The sequence below is a fragment of the Lonchura striata genome, chromosome 25 (genome assembly GCF_046129695.1).
Source record: "Lonchura striata isolate bLonStr1 chromosome 25, bLonStr1.mat, whole genome shotgun sequence".
Lineage (NCBI taxonomy): Eukaryota > Metazoa > Chordata > Aves > Passeriformes > Estrildidae > Lonchura > Lonchura striata.
Genome location: NC_134627.1, coordinates 2,737,602 through 2,758,238, shown reverse-complemented (window position 1 = coordinate 2,758,238; position 20,637 = coordinate 2,737,602). Strand labels below are relative to the sequence as shown.

At 50.8% G+C, this 20,637-nt stretch overlaps 1 protein-coding gene across 1 annotated transcript in view; it reads left to right on the top strand.

Moving 5' to 3' along the window:
* The window catches only part of MYO1D (myosin ID), a 113,830-nt gene that overhangs the window by 53,744 nt on the left and 39,449 nt on the right, over positions 1-20,637 (top strand). The window contains exon 14 of the mRNA XM_077788271.1: positions 4,129-4,283. Coding sequence (XP_077644397.1) covers positions 4,129-4,283 — 155 coding nt within the window. The remainder of the gene's footprint in view (positions 1-4,128; positions 4,284-20,637) is intronic.

Genomic DNA, 20,637 nt, shown 5'->3' with positions numbered 1-20,637 from the left:
GGCAGTGAATGGAGCTGATCAGTGATACAGAAATTCCTTCCTTTTTGGAACAAAAGCAATGGTTTGAAATGCTCTAAAGGTTTTTTGAGGAGCAAATGGACAATAATGACACCAGTAATGATGTGTATCCATTGAGCAGCCCTGTCCTACATTTGATGAGTGTTCTCTGGGAAGAGGGATTACACAGAGGTGAACCAGGCTGGAATCCTGGAATCCTCTGCCTGATCCTCTGCTGCTCCCTGTCAGTGTTTCAGAAGTGCCCTGTCAACACAGCAGCATCCTCAGGGGTGGTGTTTCCATGGAGATCTCATTGGAGACAGTCAGCTGATGGCTGCTGCACACACAAACTTGTTTTCAGCCCAGGAAATCACTCCCGATCTCTCAGAGCCAGCTTTGCCTGGCCATGGTGGAGTCCCTCCTGTCCCTGCACAGTGCCAGGCTCTGCACTGGCACAGGGGAAGGGCTGGGAACTAAACCAGGTTTGATCTGCCTTAGATGGAAGGAATTTTTTACAGTGAGGGTGGGCAGGCCCTGGCACAGGGTGCCCAGAGCAGCTGTGGTGCCCCTGGAGGCCTGGAAGTGCCCAAGGCCAGGTTGGAGGGGGCTTGGAGCAGCCTGGGCCAGCGGGAGGTTTCCCTGCCATGGCAGTGGTGGCACTGGGTGATCCTTAAGGTCCCTTCCAGCCCAAACCATCCCATGGCTCTGGGTGAGGAATGTGCCATTCTCTACACAACCTGACTAACAACAGCTTTCCAGTCAGCCCTGCTGGTTTCTCCATGTGGAGATGCTGCCTTGGGGGATTCTCTGTGTGGATTTTTCATCTGGCAGCACTCTGGCATCACCTCTGTACCAATACACAGTGACCTCCTTGTTTTTACCTGACTTAAAACCAAACAGGTAATGGCTGAAAGAAATTAAAAGGCACCCAAGCAGCAGAAAGACTCTAGCAGTCACATCTCCCCTGCAGTGGTGAACATAATAAAGGATGTTCTGCAGAAGCTGAGGATTTTTTCCTGCTCTTCAAGCAGGGCCAATATTAGTGTTGGTAAATACTGAGATAAGCACCTTCTCTGAAATGATTTCTTTTGTGTTGCATTTATTCACTCACAGTCTTGTGGGGAGGGGTGAAATGGGAAGATTTTGAAGGGCTCTTGGCCTGTTAACAGGGTTCTGTTGAATAATTAATGTTTAAATTGCCTTTTCAAATCCAACACTGTGACTTGTTCATCTTTCACACTCGCTGCACATTTAAAACCTTGATGGCAGCAGTCCCTGTGGTGCTATTGTGCTCACAGGAGGGTATTTAAGCATGCAAATTAATTTTAAGGGACACTATAAAGCCAGGCAGTTGTCAATGCCTGTGCATGAGGTGGAGCTTGTTGGGAAAGCATTTCATAACCCCAAAATAGCCTGAACATGGAATAAACTCCACCTGTGCTGGTGCAACTGGTAGCAGGAGGGCCCTGCCTGGGGTTCCAGGATCAGCAGCTGCTGTCCTTCATTCCTGGGGTAACAAACCAACAAAATCCCAGGGGCTGGACCTTGTATGGAGTCTGATCCTGAAAATAGGGCACAGACCACGCTGCTGTGGCTGGGCTGGGCTTTTCTGGGCTGGCTGAGGCATCCAGGGCTGCTGGAGCAGCTTCCTTGGAAATAACACATTGTGAGTGCTGCAGCAAACCTGGGGAGCAGCCCGAACCCCTGGGCGCCCTGGGCTGCCAGGAGTTGGGACCCTCCAGCTGGACTGGGGGACACAGGAGCCTTTTCCCCTAAACAAGGGAATAATGAGGCTGTCATTCCAACAAAATGCTTTATGGGTGCCTCTCACTTGTAGGGGAATGGGGCTTCCCTCTGCGAATTCCTGGAAGCAAATTCCTCCTCTCAAAGGAGCCCTTTAATGGACAGGGAAAGTCCTCTGTGTTCTCTCTGTACTCATTAACCTTTTACCTATTTTATTTTATTTTATTTTATTTTATTTTATTTTATTTTATTTTTCCCATGTATTATATTTTATGTATTTTATCCCATTTATTATATTCTATTTATTTTATTCTATTTTCCTTTCTCTGCTCTGCTGTACTTGCCTTTTGAGGCTTTTCTGCCCTCTTTACACATTGTTTTCCCAACACAGATCCTTTTTTTGCTTTCTCTAATACTCATCTGAGTAACCTGTGCTCCCAGATTGCCCCTCCTAAAAATTCTGTTTTTCCTTTGTGAGATGATGACAAAGCTTTTGATGAGCCCAGTGCAATTACTTAACTGACAAAAAGAAAATGCCAGAAAATAAAATAGCCAAACCAAACCCTTGCACCTTTTTATTTTGTCAGAAGAGGCAGACCTCAATCCATGCCTAAACATGGGAATCATTGTAGGGTTTGTGACTCAAATTCTTCCTAAATTCTTGTTACCTAAATTCTAATCACAGTGGCACAGAGTTGTTCAGGTTGAAAAAGACCTTTAAAATCATCAAGTCCAGCAGCAGCATCACCACTCCACATCCTCCAGTGCCACATCCACACTTTTTTTGGACACTTCCAAGGATGTGCCAGGGCTGGACACTCCTTTCAGTGGAGGAATTCTCCCAATATCCCACCTGACCCTCCCCTGAGGCCATCAGATACCTTTGGTTTCCTGAAGTGTGGGGTTTGGAGAGGCTGTTGGGCAGACTCCTGATGAATGTGGGATTCAGTGGTGTCAGCCAGGGAGGTTCTGGGGAGAGCTTTTACCTGGGGCTGTGGGGAGAGAGCTGGTGCCATCCTTGGGGGGTGCCCTGTGGCCCTGGGCAGGGAGAGGGGCACAGCAGTGACACAGGGGCTGTGGGCAGGGAGAGGGGCACAGCAGTGACACAGGGGCTGCCTGGGCAGGGAGAGGGGCACAGCAGTGACACAGGGGATGTGGACAGGGAGAGGGGCTCAGCAGTGACACAGGGGCTGGACAGGGAGAGGGGCACAGCAGTGACACAGGGGCTGCCTGGGGAGGGAGAGGGGCACAGCAGTGACACAGGGGATGTGGGCAGGGAGAGGGGCTCAGCAGTGACACAGGGGCTGTAGGGTGGGAGAGGGGCACAGCAGTGACACAGGGGATGTGGGCAGGGAGAGGGGCTCAGCAGTGACACAGAGGCTGGACAGGGAGAGGGGCTCAGCAGTGACACAGGGGATGTGGGGAGGGAGAGGGGCTCAGCAGTGACACAGGGGCTGTGGGCAGGGAGAGGGGCACAGCAGTGACACAGGGGATGTGGGCAGGGAGAGGGGCACAGCAGTGACACAGGGGCTGTGGGCAGGGAGAGGGGCACAGCAGTGACACAGGGGCTGTGGGCAGGGAGAGGGGCACAGCAGTGACACAGGGGCTGGACAGGGAGAGGGGCTCAGCAGTGACACAGGGGCTGTGGGCAGGGAGAGGGGCACAGCAGTGACACAGGGGCTGGACAGGGAGAGGGGCTCAGCAGTGACACAGGGGCTGTGGGCAGGGAGAGGGGCACAGCAGTGACACAGGGGCTGGACAGGGAGAGGGGCTCAGCAGTGACACAGGGGCTGGACAGGGAGAGGGGCTCAGCAGTGACACAGGAACTGTAGGGTGGGAGAGGGGCACAGCAGTGACACAGGGGCTGTGGGGTGGGAGAGGGGCACAGCAGTGACACAGGAACTGTAGGGTGGGAGAGGGGCTCAGCAGTGACACAGGGGCTGTGGGGTGGGAGAGGGGCTCAGCAGTGACACAGGGGCTGGACAGGGAGAGGGGCTCAGCAGTGACACAGGGGCTGCTGGGAGCCATCCCAGGCTGGATGGGGACACTCTCTCCCACCTCCCAGGCTGCTGAATTCCACAGAGCTGCTGTTGTTTCTGCTTGCTCAGCTGCTGGGGGGACACCAACCCACTGCCACCCCTCAGCTCCTGGAGAGGAGAGAACCAGCCTGGCAGTGGCAAAGGCACAGACAATCATGGAATCATGGAATGCCTTGGGTTGGAAGCACCTTAAAGCTCATCCAGTGCCACCCCTGCCATGGCAGGGACACCTCCCACTGTCCCAGGCTGCTCCAAGCTCCATCCAGCCTGGCCTTGGGCACTTCCAGGGATGGGGCATCAGCATTTTTACATCAGCACAGCCAACACTGTTCTCCCTTTCTCTCCTCAGCTGGTGGGGCTGAGTGTCTCCAATGGGAAGGACCAGCTCGTGGTGTTCCACACCAAGGACAACAAGGATCTCATCGTTTGTCTCTTCAGCAATGACCCCTCCAACGACAGCAGGATCGGGGAGCTCGTGGGAGTCCTGGCCAGTCACTTCAAGAGGTCAGTGCTGGGGCTGGGGCTCCAAAGTGGAGCTCATCCCTGGAGTCTCTGTGGTGCTGGGCTGCAGCTGGAGCTGTGGCACTTCACTGCAGTCATGCAGTACCACAGTGACCTTCCTGGCATTTTTGGGACACACTTTTTACCTACAACTCTTTGTTGCCTCTTCTGCGTTCCCTGTATGTGTGTGACAGCCACAGGTGTTTGGGGGACAAATATCACTGAAAGTGCACTTGGGGTGTGTCACAATGGTTCCCAAGGGCTTCCTACAGCCAAACTCTTCATGATTAAAATTAAGATGGAGCTTTTCTTTGCTCAGATTGACCCCTGCTCCAGTACCATAAATCACCAGCGGGTGATTTATTGCTTGAGCAATAAATCATTGCTGTGCAGTGTCGTCTCTGCTCCCTGAAGTCTGTCTGTCTTGAAAATCCCTGAGCCAAAGTTGGTGATTTGGTACAGGGGTATATGGGATTGAGCTCCTGGAGCAGCAGGAGTCACCTGGATCCCAGGAGTGAATTCCAGGCTGCGCGCACCAGCACCAGGCACAGAAGGAACTCCAGGGAGAAACAGGGTGTGGAGAGCAGATCTTTGGGTTGTTCCCTGGCTCCTCTAGAGGAGATTCCCAAGAGGAATGATGCTGCTCAGCATGTGCAGCCTTGGCTTCACTGTTCACAGGCTCCACAGAACTGACAGAGTGGAGCCTTTATAGGTAAATCTTCATACAGAGCTGTGAGTAGCAGGAAAACAAGAGGGAATTCTGGTCACTTTAGGTCCCTGGGTATTTTTCCATGAATTCAAGAACACTGTGCTGGTCCAGCCCCCTCTCATCACCCTGGTGTGAAGTTCAGGACTGGCCCTGCTTCTTTGGGCAGGGGCTGTGTCCACTGGAAATGGATTCTCAGCATTGGCATAACTTGTTTGGAGAAATTCGGTGCTGCAAAGCAACAGAAAACATTCTCTAGTTTTGCTTTTACCTAAATATCATTTCATGTCAAAGGCAGCTGCTCTTGCAGGCTCAGGAGATTCTGTAAAGCAATGCACTTTGTTTGGGAATCCTGGAAGTCCCTGGAGTTCTTCCATCCAGCATCACCTTCAGGTGGTTGATGCTCCTCAGGGCCTTGCCAGGTCTCTGGTGTGGGGACGGGCTGTGGCACTGTTGGTGCCACTCCAGCTCCTGTGTTCAGTGTCCAATTATCCAAAATTGCTTTTACTTTTGCTCAGATGAGTCCCCCAAGCACCAGCCCTTGTGTCACCTGTTCCCCATTAAGCCCAGGCAGAGGTGCTTCATTTTAACAAAGGATGTTGTGGCCATCAGCATGAAACATTGCACCATTCTCCTAAGGGTGGAAACTGCTGATTTCCAGCTTCTTACACTGATTTTAACAATGACATTTCTATCTTTAAAAAGAAATTGGTTTAATCTAATCACTGTCTGTAGGAGAATGGCAGTTAAATACATTTATGTGCTGATCAGCTCCACTTAACACAATATTAGCATTATTTTAGTGCTGGAATGACAAATTTCAGCACAGCTGGGTTAATGGGAGAGCTGTTGTAGAAGCCCATTTTTCTCCAACATCCATTTAAAGTTCCTGGATGAAGGGCAATGCACAGGACAACTTGCATTTAGTTTCCCAAATACATAAATGTCATGGTTTCCCTCTTCAAAGCAATACCTGTAAATCAAAACATTCAGGAATGCATTCATGTTTTCCATCACTTTCCATTTTCCTAGCATCAAAAACTCCTGTCAGTGAATGGGATTAGCTGACCCTGTGCTGCAGAGGCACTGGGGGAATTCCTCATTACCTGGGATTAGCTGCGGGGCGTGTGCCTTGGCAGGGGTCGGGTTTCTCTGCCCTGCCCGAGGAGGTGCTCGCTGTGAGCTAAGGCTGGAGCCAGCAGGAAAATCTCAAGCCTAAAAGTTCAGTTGCTTGGAAGATCCCACCCGTGGTGGGGTTTAAGAGCTCAGCTCCACCCGGGGTGTGGGAGCAGCTCCCGTGGGTTCTGGGGCTCTTTCTGAACATTAAAAGCAATTTCCAGCCATCTCAGCACCCACCCTGAATCCCTGCTGGGAGGTTTTAGCAGGGCTGAGGTGTCACAGGCACCTGTGGCTGTGTGGGTGGTGGTAGATAATGATCTTTTAACTGTGTGTGTAATAAAATCATGTGGGTTCACTGCCATTCTGTGGTGTAGGAAAGGGGAGGAGGAGGCTGTTGGTGTCACCTGAGCTGAGGACACCCAAACCTTCTCATTCCAATACTTCCTATCAGTTTTGTTTGGTTGTTTGTTTTGTTTTTTTTAATTCCAAACTCTTTGATCTGGGAACTTCAGTGCTTACATGTCTATTTGGGAATTTTGGACATTTTCAGCAAGAAATAGCTTGGGCATTTTAGAGCAATTATAGAGGTGACATCTCTCAATGCTGCATTCTGCAGCTGCTTTTGGGCACAAAGGCTTCACATTTGGGAATGTTTTGCCCGAGTTCACATTTCTTTGCATCACCCATGAAATCTTCATGAAGCTGTGTCTTTGAAAAGTTATTCCTGGTAGGAATTGTCTTACTTTGAGAATGTGGTTCGCAAATAAGTGTTTATACAGGGGAAAACTAACACGAGGCTGCTGTGAGCTGTAACATTTTTAGTGGAGTTAACAGGAGTTCAAGTCACGCTCCTACTGAGTCAGCTGGATTTGGGGTTTTTACAGTGCAGCTGAATTCCCAGTAGAAATTATGGGAAGCTGGATGAGGTGTTGATGCAGTGGCCACAGAAAGTTCATGTCTGCCTGCAAAGCAGTGTGTAGTGAGCCTGAGCTCCCCTGGGATTTCCTGGCTGTCTCCACATTAGGGATGAGCATCTCCTGCCAGAGCCCAGGGGATCTGGGATCCAGTGAGTGCCTGGAGCAGCTGGGAGGCTCCAGTGGTCCCTTGCAGGAGCAGGTGTGTGAAATCTGGGTCATGTTCCTGCCCTTGGTGCCCAGCAGGAAGCAAAGGTGCTGTGCAGTAGCTCAGAGCTCAGTGCCCTCGTCCTTGGTGTGCCAAGGCAGGGAGCAGCTCCTGGGAGCTCTGGGTGTGGGCACAGCCTCCCTGCCAGTGCTGGGGCTCAGGGGAAGGGACCTGAGGAGCTCTTGGAGGAGAGGGGGTGGGTGTAGAGGGGAAGGATTGTATTTGCCCTTCCCATTTTACATCCTCATGGCCCCTCGGGCTCTAGAAGATGTCTGGAGTGATCAGTGCAGGGCACTGAGGACTTCCTGGGTGCCCTTCACCTGAGATGACCCAGCTGTGGTCACCTCCCTGTGCTCTCACCATGCTGTGCCTCCCACCTGTGTGGGGTCCTCCCATGTGGGTGATCTGAGCCCTGGGGGTGCTCAGGTGTCCCCAGGGAAGGTGCCCAAGGCCCATCCTGCTGCCAGGGGTCATTCCCAGGGTTTGTCCTGCCTGGCTGCCCACGCGCTGGGGTCGGGGAGTCGCTGCCCTGCTCTCCAGTGCTTTCTGTTCCCTGATCCCCACATGGGCTGAGCCACAGCCCTTGGGTTCCTTCCAGGATTCCTGGAGGGAAGGGGGAGTTCAAAGAGCAGTCAAAAGCAATCCCTGCAGAACTCCAGCAGAAAATCACTTGCCTGAGGATAATTTTATATTTTCCATTGCGCTTTGGGACCTGTCAGCCAGTTTTAATCATTAGTGTGCCCTGGATTCATCTTCCTTAGTTCTGGGCCTTACCCTGGAGCGTTGACTGGGGTACTGATGGAGCAGGAATTCACCCAGGGGGATCTCAGACTGCCCCAGGGACTGTGGCTCCTGGTGGTCCTCAGGAAAATCACATTCCCCCTGTCCCTTCCTCCTGCCCTAAGTGCTGCCCGTGTGCTCCATCCCTGCATTTCACTGCATGACTCAGGTGGCAGCAGTTTCTTTGGTTGGGGAAGTGGAGAGGTTTTGGTGTTGGATTTAGTGTCACCTGCATCTGTGTCACTGTAACACAGCAATGTGGCTGGGTGGGTGGAATTTATACATAAATTACATATGTAAATTGGGGAAAAATCCATGTATATACACAGATAGGCACCCATCCCAGAATCCTGGCGTGGCTTGGGTGGAAGGGACCTCAAAGCCCACCCAGTGCCACCCCTGCCATGGCAGGGAAACCTCCCACTATCCCAGGCTACTACAAGCCTCCTCCAACCTGGCCTTGGGCACTGCCAGGGATCCAGGGGCACCACAGCTGCTCTGGGCACCCTGTGCCAGTGCCCAGAATATCTGCAAGAATTGGGGGAAAATATGTTTATAATTATGGAAAATGTAAGAAATTCTATGTATATACACCTATGCACAGAGGTGTAAAAAAAAAACTGGGAGAAATCTGTGCCCTCAGATTTCAAACCAGGTGAAACGGGCCTAGGCTGCCCAGGCTTCCATTCCAAGCCCAACTTGCTTGGGGAAGCACATCCCAGAACACCTCAGTGGTTCCCTCAGCACGTGGGGACACAACTGGGATTAAAGCTTTTTCTGCTGAATTCTGAGCAAAGCAGGAGCCTGGGAAGGGAGAAGCGAGGTCACACCTCGGTGGGGTCACACCTCGGTGGGGTCACACCTCAGTGGGGTCACCAGAGGCTGCTCATTCCTTGGGGTGGGTGTAGGAAAACCCAGAGCTGAGCTGGGGCTGGGGGAGACACCTCAGGGCATTCAGAAAAGCCTTTTTTAGGGGGGAAGAAAGAGCACTTTGACTGCTTGCCTGGCATTCAAAGCTTCAGCCACAGAGCTGGAGCTGCTCCAGTGTGGGGAGGAGGCGTTGTTCCTGACACCCTGCCCTGCAGAAGTCACTGTCTGGTCAATCCTCCCCAGAACTGCAGCGATCTGGGGAGGTTGGATCTGTTTGGTACAAACTGAAGAACTCACAGATGTTTTTTCCTGGTGTTTGCTCTTTGCTCCAGGGGTGGCAAACAGAGCTTCTGCAAACGCAGAGAAGTGTGAGGGTGGAACTGCTGCCATTATGTCAGAGATGCTGTTTGAGGGATGTTCTGGAGATGAGCAGTGATTTTGTTATTTAGTCTGAACACAGAGGAGATGGAGACAAACACTCCGTAAATACCCATTTTCAGCCCACTGTGAGAGAGCAGGAGCATTTGGTACATTTTTGGTTCTGTCTGTACACAAAGCCAGAGGAGATTCCACTTGGGGTGATTTTGATTGTTTAGGAAAAAAATGCTCAACTCAGTGATGAGCCTGGTCTGGAACACAAATAATTTGATTAAAATAGATTCAAGATTTTTTTATTTTATTTTTTTTTCCACTGAGGTGGAGAGACAAACCTTTGACTCAGGCCCAGGAATCAGGTTATCAGGAGTTAAACCTTCCATTTGTTATATAAAGATGTTTTTTCCTATCAAAACTGCACTGATTTTAATCCGTTTAAGATTGTTCCTTTCTTTTAAAGCTGTTTACCTTTCTCTGGTAGAAACCTTGATTAACTACTGAGATTCAGGGACCTAAACCAGGAACATCTTCTGTAGCCAGGGGCAGTTGGGAGGGGACCATGGGGATATTAATAATGGGATTTTGGGACAAAGGAAGGAGGAGGAGCCCAAATGGTTCAGGAGAACAGGAGCATGGCTCCCAAAGCCTCTCCCTGAGGAAATAACCAAGTCCTGGGGCAGAGCCTGCCCTCAGAGGAGGGGTGGCATCCCTGGCATCACAATCTGTCACTTAAGCTTTGAGGAGATCCCTGAACTGATGGGGTCTCCATCATTTTTAATCAGAACCCATTTTTAGGCAAGTTCTGCTGGGTTTTGTGGCGAGCTTGAACCCCCAGGTAGCAGCTTTTAAGCACCAAGTGCTTGACTCTGGAGAAGGGCAGTGGCAAAGGGAAAACATTTTCCTTATACAAAATAAATGGGGAAATAAACAAACTGGAAAGATTGGCCTAATTCTCTTGGCTTGTCTTTGTGACTTCAAAAAAATTTCTAGGCTTCAGCTTAGATTTCCTTTTGATTGATGGTGTTTGTAAAGTTGGACAGGGCTTGGAGCCACCTGGGACAGAGGAAAGTGTCCCTGCCGTGGCAGGGGTGGCACTGGCTGATCCTTAAGGTCCCTTCAGCCCAAACCATTCCATGATTCCCCAGTAATCAGCTCTGGTCATTCCTCTGTCGACCTCACAGTTGTAACTTGGGTTGAGAAGTGAGTTCTCCTTGGGAAAACAAATGAAAGATTTGCTGTTTTGAGTGACTCCACGGCATGGATGGGTGGAATTACAGCACCCTGCTGAGACTGCCTCTAGTTTAATTCTTTTACATCTTGGAAAACTCTTGTTGCAACTGAGTTTTTCCAAACACTTGTCCTGTGGGAAGGGGACTCATTAAGGAACTTAGAAGAGGATTGTTCCCTTCCTTAAAACTGATCTTCCCACTGCTGCTGCTGCTCATCCTCCATCTCTGAGTTGGTCCCTGGCCAGGGAAGCCTCCCCAGCTCACATTCCTATGGAAAAGTACTTTTTGTTACACTTCTCAATGTGTTCCTGACATGGAAAAAAATATTTGTCTCCCTCATTGTTGAATTAAGCCCTTTTCTGACCCAGAGATAGGGTAACTGAGAGGCATTTTAAAAACTTTTATTCTATTTTCAGTGTTATGTGAAGGGTGAGACAATACAGATGTTATAATTTACACTATTACAATCAAAAGGTAACTATTTTTAAATTACAATTCATTATAAATGTTTCTTAGTTTATCAGATTTTGCTACACCATGCTGTAAATGCCTTAAAGCAATAATCTAAAATTACCCCTCGTGAATCTTATTATAATGCATCTTTCATATTTCTATTTCCCCGAAGTATCTTCTGTTCTTTGCAAGGCCATCCTTTGAAACTTGTTTTTAGTTCCATTTCTCTCTCAGCAATGTCTGTCCTGTTCCAGGGCATTTCTAAGTCAGCATTTCTTATCTCAAAGTTTACACACAGATACATACTATGTAAACCTTCTTTCAGACTTTAAGAATTTTCTACAAATTCATTTCCACACCTCATTTCCCACAAATCCAGCTGTCCTGGATTTGTGATATTGAGAACACGGTGAGCTCAAGGGAGGGGTTTGGGCTCATCAGGCTGATGAGTTTGTGTGAATCCTTTATTTGAGTCCCAGCCTCTGCATCTAAAAGTCAATTCTTGTGTCTGATAACACAAATAGTAACAATTAATTGTGTTTCATGGCCTTCCTTTGAGTCCAGAGAGGTTTATTGGTCAGTGTTCCTCCCCTAATCTGCCTGTGCCCTGCTACCATTGTGTGCCAGCAGCAATTTTGTTCAAAACCCTCTGGAAACTGGATTCAGTTTTATTCCTTTTTATCCTTTATTCCAGCAGCCCTGTGTAACTTTGGTGCTTTCCCTTCTCTGAGCAGCTCCTGGGTGCTAAAGCTCCATGTCCAGGGCTCTCCTGGGAGGGAGCTCTCAGTAAAACTGAAGTTCTTGGGGCTTGAGGAGATTGATATTCCCATGGTGTCACTTGTGGTTTCCTGGAGTTGTTTTGTGTTCAGGAAATCTTCCCCAGGGCACTTCAAAATCGTGGATTACTTTGGGAATTTGGACCCAGGTTTCCTCAGTACCCTAATTCCTGGGAAATAGATCTTCAGTGACCCAAAAATCCTCTTCAGTGACAAGAGCTGCTCTCCAGTGACCACTGGTGCTCTCCAGCCCATCACCCCAGTGTGATATTGTACAAATGATGTTTGTTCTCACTGAACATTTGCAGAGATCCTTGAGTTTCCCAGTTCATTCCCTGTCTCCAGCTAAAGGATCTGCTGGGTTAAACTGGTGAATCCTTTCCATGCTTGGACAAGCTAAAGGACTAGGGTAAAACTGGATTTTTGTGGTCTTGGTGAAAAAAACAGCATTGAGACTGTCAGAAGAGGTGAGACAATCCTAGAGTAGAAAATTCAAAGCCATCCTCCTCCTCCTACTCCTCCCTCAGGGTTTCAGAAGCCTCAGACCCCTAAATATGAGCATTTTATTTTTAGAGCCCTCAGCATTTTCTGTGCCATTTTATGAGGTTCTGTCCAGCTCCCTGCTCTCCTTGAGACATTTATGATCAGAAAGCAATTAAGGTAATCACCCCTGAGGATCTGGAATTCCTGCATCCTACATCCCACAGCCACCCTTCCCAATCCAGCTTCCTTTTTGGTGCTGGGAACTGGGGATTTCCTTCAGCACAGGCACTGATGTGGGAATAGGAAAATGGAAGTTTCTCATATTTCAAACCTCTTCCTTTTCTGGTTCTAGGCTCTGTTCAGTGTACTCATTATCACAAATTATTATTTTCAGTCTTGAGCTGCAGCACTTGGTGCTCATTCAACACTTGGAAAGTTTGACACGAATCCACACTTTTTTCTTTTCCTGGAAGTGTTCAAAAACCCCGTGTGGGTGTGCCACTGGGGTGATGAAAGGCTGCTGGATTGACAGTTGGACTCGATGATCTTAAAGGTCTTTTCCACTTTAATGATTCATTATTCCATGAGCCATCACCCTAACCCTGTTAAAACCTGACAGAAGCAGGAGGCATCTTCTAAGAAGTGTTGGATGGTACAAACATAGCCCCACATCCTCTGCAGCATCCCAAAATCACAGAATCCCAGAATGGTTTGGGTTGGAAGGGGCCTTAAAGCCCATCCAGTGCCACCCCTGCCATGGGCAGGGACATCTGCCACTGTCCCAGGCTGCTCCAATCCAGCCTTGGGCACTGCCAGGGCTCCAGGGGCACCGCAGCTGCTCTGGGCACCCTGTGCCAGGGTCTGCCCACCCTGCCAGGGAACAATTCCCAATTCCCAATGTCCCATCCATCCCTGCCCTCTGGCAGTGGGAGCCATCCCCTGGAAATCCTCTCTCTGTGTTTCTTGTAGCTCCCTCAGGCCCTGCAAGGCCACAGTGGGGTCACCCCCCTCTCCTCTCCAGGTGGGCACCCCCAGCTCTCCCAGCCTTTCCCCAGCAGAGCTGCTCCATCCCTGGGGTCATCCTGGAGCCTCCCTGGGCCGGCTCCAGCAGCTCCAGGTCCCTCCTGTGCCGGGCCCTGCCGGTGGGGTGTCACCTGGGCAGGGCAGAGGGACAGTCGCTGTCCCCTGGTGCCCGGGCTGTGGGCTCAGCCCTGGACAGGGTTTCTGGGCAGGGCTGTCACTGTTGGGATGGCCTCCATACACAGAGTGTCAGCATAGGATTTCAGAGAGCTCCAGCCCATGCAGAGCAACACCCTGTCACATCAGAAGGCTTCAGGCATCTGTTTTTCTTGTTCTTTAGCCCAGCCTTTGATCCCCTCCTGTTCCTGCAGTGCCCCTGCGTGCCCTCTGTCCCTGTGTGGTGGCTCAGCACACCTGGGCACTCCATGGCCCCTCGCTGCCAGTGCTGCTCAGCTGCTCCTCACAGCTGGGGCCCTGGGCATGAGGCTGTGCCAGCGCCACTGCCAGGCGCCCCAAGCTGTGCCCAGCTGTGCCCCGTGTGTGCCTGCCCCGCCGAGGGTGTCCATGGTGCCGAGCTCGGTTCCTTCTCCCGGCCTCTCCCAGCCGGCGCAGATGGCCCTGCCCGGGCTGCCCTGCCCGGGCTCTGCTCCAGGCTGGCACAGCCCGGCTGCCCCGGCACAGGGCCGGGCACGGGGCAGCCCAGAGCTCAGCCTGCACCTTCTGGGCTGCCTGGGCGAGGGGTTGGGCTTCCTGCCGTGTGCCCAGCTGGGAGGGCAGAGCTGGGAGCAGCTCCTGGCAGGGAGAACCCCCCGGCTGCAGCCCGGCTGTGCAGCCCTGAGCTGCTGCTGCAAACAGCCCCTGGGGAGCCACAATGGGCACGGGTGGGTTTTGGTGGCAGCACAGAGCTCCCAGCCTCTGCAGCTCTGCTGAGTTCAGTGCTCATCCCCTGTGCAGCTTCTGCTGAGTTCAGTGTGCTCAGCCCCTGTGCAGCTCTGCAGAGTTCAGTGCTCAGCCCCTGTGCAGCTCTGCAGAGTTCAGTGCTCAGCTCCTGTGCAGCTCTGCAGAGTTCAGTGCTCAGCCCCTGTGCAGCTCTGCTGAGTTCAGTGTGCTCAGCCCCTGTGCAGCTCTGCAGAGTTCAGTGCTCAGCCCCTGTGCAGCTCTGCTGAGTTCAGTGCTCAGCCCCTGTGCAGCTTCTGCTGCATTCAGTGCTCAGCCCCTGTGCAGCTCTGCAGAGTTCAGTGCTCAGCTCCTGTGCAGCTCTGCTGAGTTCAGTGTGCTCAGCCCCTGTGCAGCTCTGCAGAGTTCAGTGTGCTCAGCCCCTGTGCAGCTCTGCTGCATTCTGTGCTCAGCCCCTGTGCAGCTCTGCTGAGTTCAGTGCTCAGCCCCTGTGCAGCTCTGCTGAGTTCAGTGCTCAGCCCCTGTGCAGCTCTGCTGCATTCAGTGCTCAGCCCCTGTGCAGCTCTGCTGCATTCAGTGCTCAGCTCCTGTGCAGCTCTGCTGCATTCAGTGCTCAGCCCCTGTGCAGCTCTGCTGAGTTCAGTGCTCAGCCCCTGTGCTCCCACTGCTGGATCCCACTCCAGGCTGCTCCGTGCCCTCCCTGGGCTGTGGTGGGGCTGGGCTGGGCTGGCAGCACCCGGAGCTGCTCACAAAGCTTCAGGCGCAGGAAATGCCTCGTGGGTGATGCTGAAACTTCAGCAGGAGTTGTGCAGCCCCTTCGTTCTCAGTGAGACACTCCAGGCTGGTTTCCCACCTTGGCTCTCATTATTCCCAATAAAGGTCTTGGTGTGCTCCATGGGCCAGAGCCTGAGCCAAGCTTAGGAAAAGCTTTGCCTTTTACTGCACTCCTTCATTTTTGGGAGAGCTCTCAGTATCAGTCCCAAAGAGGTTTCTGTAAAAATGAGGACAACAATGGTTTTCAAGGCCTCAATATTTTTAGGGACATGGAAATTTAATAAAATAAAGAGGATCAGTAGGTTGGTCATGTTTGAAACAATAAGGAAAAATGCATTTTTCTCTTTAATATTCAAGGGAATATTCAATGTTGATATTGATTAATATATTAGATATTTGATCCAGCCACTTTTTACATTCTTACATAAAGCAAAGTATCATAAAAATACACATTAACAAAGCTTTCCTGTTCTTTTGCTCTGTGGCATCTTCATCAGAGCCAAAACTGCTCTTTTCAGCTTCCTTTCCTCCCATTTTCCTCTGGCTCCACTCATTGCATCTCCTGAGCTCAGATTTGAGTTGTTCTCCGAAAGGTATTTCTGTGACTGCTCTGTCAGGATTCACTGGGATCCCAGAAAATTATTCTATTTAATGATTTCAGTCTATTTAGTGACTCCAATTAGTGATTTTTCACATAACTCAAATGTTATGCTTAGAGTGGAGGTTTGGATTTGGGTTTTTTCAGGATGTTTGGAGGATCTCACTGATAAAACCTGAATGTGCTGAAGACCCCGAGCTTGGGGCTTGGCATTTTTGGAAAGGTCTGAGGCCCTTTTTAATCTGGTACTAAATATTTGGCAAAAATATCGTCTCCCAGCAATTCCTTCTGAAGCTGAGGTCAAATAAATTGGAATTTAAACATGGCTGTATTGGAAAAACAAGGCAAAACCATTTATTACTTGATTGATTTTAGAGCTTTTATTTTGGTTTTTGCAACAGATACAGAACTGAATCTGTAAGCTAAAAGTTAAAGCTCATACTGTAAAGCAGGCTGGAAAAAAATCCTGTTTCTGGTGTAAAACTGAAGTAGATCAACTCAATCCACTGAGCCTGGAGTGTTGCTCTCAATAGAAATCCTCCTACACCAGGTTGTCATTTTTTACCCAAATTTCTGAGTGTGTTTGATCCATGGCTTTCCTCTTTCCCCTTTGCTCTGCCAGATTCCTAAATTAAGCAGTGTTGGGTTTTTGAAATAATATAAGAAAGATTTGCATAAGTGCATTTATGGTAATTTTGTGGTGAGTTTTAATGTGTTGGCTTCATTTCAGCCCTTCAGATCCTTAAATCACTTTTGATTAGCTGTTGCTTAAACATTGCTTTTTTCCCCCTTTTGAAAACAGATGCATTGGGGATGAGCCGAGGCAAATTTCTTGTAAATCTGCTGTGTTGCTGGAGTCAGGCTGAGAGCCTTTGCTCTCGCCCAGAGCTGGGGAGCTGGGTGTAATAATTTATTATCCAAATGGGATGTTTTAGTGCTGAATTAAGTGAGAGGAAAAAAAAAAAAAACAAAACCCAGAGGGGAGTGCTGGTGTGGAAAACCCAATTTTTTCCCTGGATAAAGAAGCTTTTCACAGTGAGAGTGGGGAGAACCTGGCACAGGGTGCCCAGAGCAGCTGTGGTGCCCCTGGAGGCCTGGAAGTGCCCAAGGCCAGGTTGGAGGGGGCTTGGAGCAGCCTGGGCCAGCGGGAGGTTTCCCTGCCATGGCAGGGGCGGCACTGGATGGACTTTAAGGTCCCTTCCCATCCTGGGATTCTGGGATAAATCCCACTCAGAGGAGGCAGCTGGAGTTTGGGCTCCTGTCCCCACCAGATGTGGTGGCAGGATCCTGATGGTGCTGCTGTCCCACTCCCAGGATCTCAGGAAAGCTCTGGGAATTGTGTCATTCCCAGTTTCTGTGCCATGCTGGGCTCTGAGCTGTGGGATCCCTTTGAGGTGCTTTAAAAAAAAAAAAAGAAACTTGTGGAAAATGTCACCTTAAAGTATCTGGCCTGGAAAAGTGCTGAGGCACCAGGCTGAGGGCAGGGCAGGGCTGGGAGTGATCCCAGTGCCAGCCTGGGCTGCCTGAACACCAGGGGCTCCCTGTGGGATTCCTGCCTTTTCCTGGGGGTCCCTGTGGGATTCCTGCCTTTTCCTGGGGGTCCCTGTGGGATTCCTGCCTTTTCCTGAGGATCCATGTGGGATTCCTTCCTTTTCCTGGGGATCCCTGTGGGATTCCTGCCTTTTCCTGGGGATCCCTGTGGGATTCCTGCCTTTTCCTGGGGATCCTTGTGGGGTCCCTGCAATCAGAGAGGTTCCCAGCCTCTCCAGGATGCTCAGCCCTCAGCTCCTCCTCAGGGGAGAACAATGAGCCATTTTCTCCATGCCACACTCACTGGGTTGATAAATAATTAGCAAAAGGAGCTTTGTGGGGGTCACAAAATCCCAGAATATCCTGAGCTGGACCCAGGAGGATCACCAGCTCCTCAGGGTTTGTTGCCCATGCAGGCACAGGGAGAAGTTTATTTGAGGGTCCCTCAAGTAGCTTTCACTATAAATTTCATCCCATTTCAATCCATCCTTTCCGTCAAGGATTTCATCTGGGAGCTGCAGTGCTGAGAAACCAAAATTAGGAAAAGTTCAAAGAGCACCTGTGCTTCCACATTCAGATCCATCCAGCCTGGGCTCTGCCTCGGAGGTGGATGAGTTTTTGTGTTGTCGCTGGCCTTGTTTCCTTCCCACTAGTAGGAAATGCTGGGGTGGAAGGAGATATGGATATGCACCAGTGTGGAGATGTTCCAGAGAACTCCTGAAATGCTCCAGATTTCCAGCAGCATCATTTTCTCAATGCCCATCTCTGCTTGTGTCCCTGAGGGCCAGCACTGAGCTGCTCCCAGGCTCTTCCAGCCAAGGCTTGGAAGCAAAGTGCTGCTTTGGTTTTCAGGGCAGGAGTGAAGGATTTAAATGTGGATGTCAAACAGCAACATCTGACAGTGACAGCGTGTCTTGGTCTGAACAGCCAGGTGTCTGCTGAGGAAGGCAGGAGCCTCCCTTCAAATGGAAAAAGTAAGCCCCCTCCCTCTGAATTATTATAATTGTGAATTTAAGGGGCTCTCAGGTGAAGATTCCTGAGTAGGAATAACAGTTCTTTATTACGAAAAATAAAAATACAGTAATACAAAACCACAGTGAGAGAGTCAGAGCAGGCCCTGTCCCCTGTGTGTCAGGGAGGTGGCTGAGCCCCATCCCAGGGGGGCTCAGCCCTCCTGCAGTGCCAGCTGTGCTTCTGCTGGAGCAGGATCCTGCACAAGGGGGGAGTTTTCCTCTGGAGCTCCAGGGCTGGGGGAGATGGGCCTGGGCTCCTCTGGGAATGCAGGGGGAAGAAAGCTGCTCCTCTGGGAATGCAGTGGGAAAGAAGCTGCTCCTCTGGGAATGCAGGGGGAAGAAAGCTGCTCCTCTGGGAATGCAGGGGGCAAAGGCTGCTGTGCTGGTCCCAGGTCAGATTGGATCCAGGTGGGAATGCTTGGCTCCTCCCCTGGGCAGAGCATCTCCCCATGGATGATGGAATTTTCTCAGCCATGCAGGGACACTCAGTGGCCATGAACAGCAGAGATCTCCTGGAGGGAGGATTGGTTGTGGAAGAGATAAAGAAAACTGCCCAAAGAGCAGCAGGGACCTGCCCCAGCTCTGACAGATGGCCATGGATACACACCCAGCCACATCTTGCATTTCCAACCTAAGACATGGGAGATGTGTCTCCTTGCTGCTCCCTTTGTTCCCCCTTCTGTCCCCCCCAGGCTCCTACTCCAGCTGAGCTGTGTCAGCACCGTGCAGGGCTGGGGGGCAGGGACCACCCAAAGGTGGGACCAGAGCAGCGGGGGATGGGATGGGGGTCCTGCTCTGGAGCCAGTGGGATCCTGTGCCAAACGGAGCATTTGATCCAGGAGTGCAGGGGAAAGGGAAGGGGCAGGGGATGGGCTTTGGGAATGGGGCATTGTCCTACTGGGGCGGAGTGGCCACAGTCTGGGGCTGTCTGTGCTGCTGGCACCCTGCTGCCCTTCACCAGCCCTCCCTTGGCTTTGGCCTCCCAGCACACAAAGCCACAGGCATCCTCCCTCTCCCATCTCTGTCCCAGCACAGAAAGTTGGAGGGGATGGGAGCACACTCCCATCTCCCCACACAGCACACGATGCTCCCCAGAGCTCCAAAGGGCCCTTCCCTTCCCTTCCCTTCCCTTCCCTTCCCTTCCCTTCCCTTCCCTTCCCTTCCCTTCCCTTCCCTTCCCTTCCCTTCTCCCACTGTAGGAGTGGGCAGGCAGTCACTGGAGTGGGTGCTTTGAGGTTGATTTCTTCAGCACAAAAGTCCTGAGAGGTGGGCAAAGGAATCTGAAAGGAAAGAGGATAATGCTCTGATGCCATTAAACCCCTGGGCCTTAAAATCCCAACCTGCATTTCCCCATTGTCCTCGTGCTGCCTCTGAACACCCAGTTCCATACTGGGGGCCCAGTAGCTGCTCCGTGTGGTGCTGCTGGTGCTCCCAGGAGTACACAGCTGCTTTCAGGAGGCTGCCACACATTTTCCCTGGAATTCTGCCCACCTCGCTGCTGTTCCATCGGTTCTTTCCTTCCCCAGTATTTCCCTCGGTTAAGGGCCCCGGTGACTGACAGCAAACAAAAAACAACAACAAAAAAAGCTCCATCGTGATCATATTTACTGGTGACCTACTTAAAATGCTCTTCCCTCCTGCTTTGGTGTGTGCTGCAGTGCTGCTGGCTCGAGTCTCCAGGGAATTGCTGCTGGAATGATAATGAATGCACAACGTGGTCCCTCGCTTGTTTAACTGGAGTCTCTCAAAGACATGGTTTATTTTTTATTGCATCATTTAGACTTCCTTTTTCTCCCCCACTTGTGATGTATTATTCCCATTTTTGGTCTCCCTGCTTCATGCTCTGACTGCAGGCAGAGCTATTGTTTGAAGTGATACCATTAAATCATGGTGATGCCTTTATCTTTTGATATTTTTTCTGTTTGTTTTTCAGGAAAATTAGGCTTTTAGCTCTCTCCTGCAGAGTCTGAGCTATGTTGTCAAAGGCTTGTGTTGAGCATAATTTTTTTTTTTTTTTTTCTGGTGAAAATACAGTAGGAGAGGTGATTATTTATTTAACAAACGCTTTACACCTGCTTTGGTCCATTTTTGTAGGGCTGTTGTAAATGGGTTTGCAGGATGGGAAGTCATCAGCATTTTGCATATTCATAGGATCATGGAATGGTTAGGGAGGGAAGGGAATTTAAAGCCCATCCATTCCCACCTCCTGCCGTTGCAGGGACACCTTCAACATCCCAGGGTGTTTCTTGGGCACTGCCAGGGATCCAGGGGCACCACAGCTGCTCTGGGTTCCCTGTTCCAGGACCTCTCACCCTGCCAGGGAACAATTCCCAATTCCCAATCTCCCATCCATCCCTGCCCTCTGGCAGTGGGAGCCATTCCCTGGGTCCTGTCCCTCCATCCTTGTCCCCAGTCCCTCTCCAGCTCTCCTGGAGCCCCTTTGGTCCCTGCAAGGGCTCTGAGCTCTCCCTGGAGCCTCCTCCAGGTGAGCACCCCCAGCTCTCCCAGTGTGCCTCCAGAGCAGAGGGGCTCCTTGGAGCATATTTGTGGTCACTCCAACTTTCTAATTGCACCTCTCAAGTCTTCCTGGTTTTTCTCTTTACCCAGTGCCC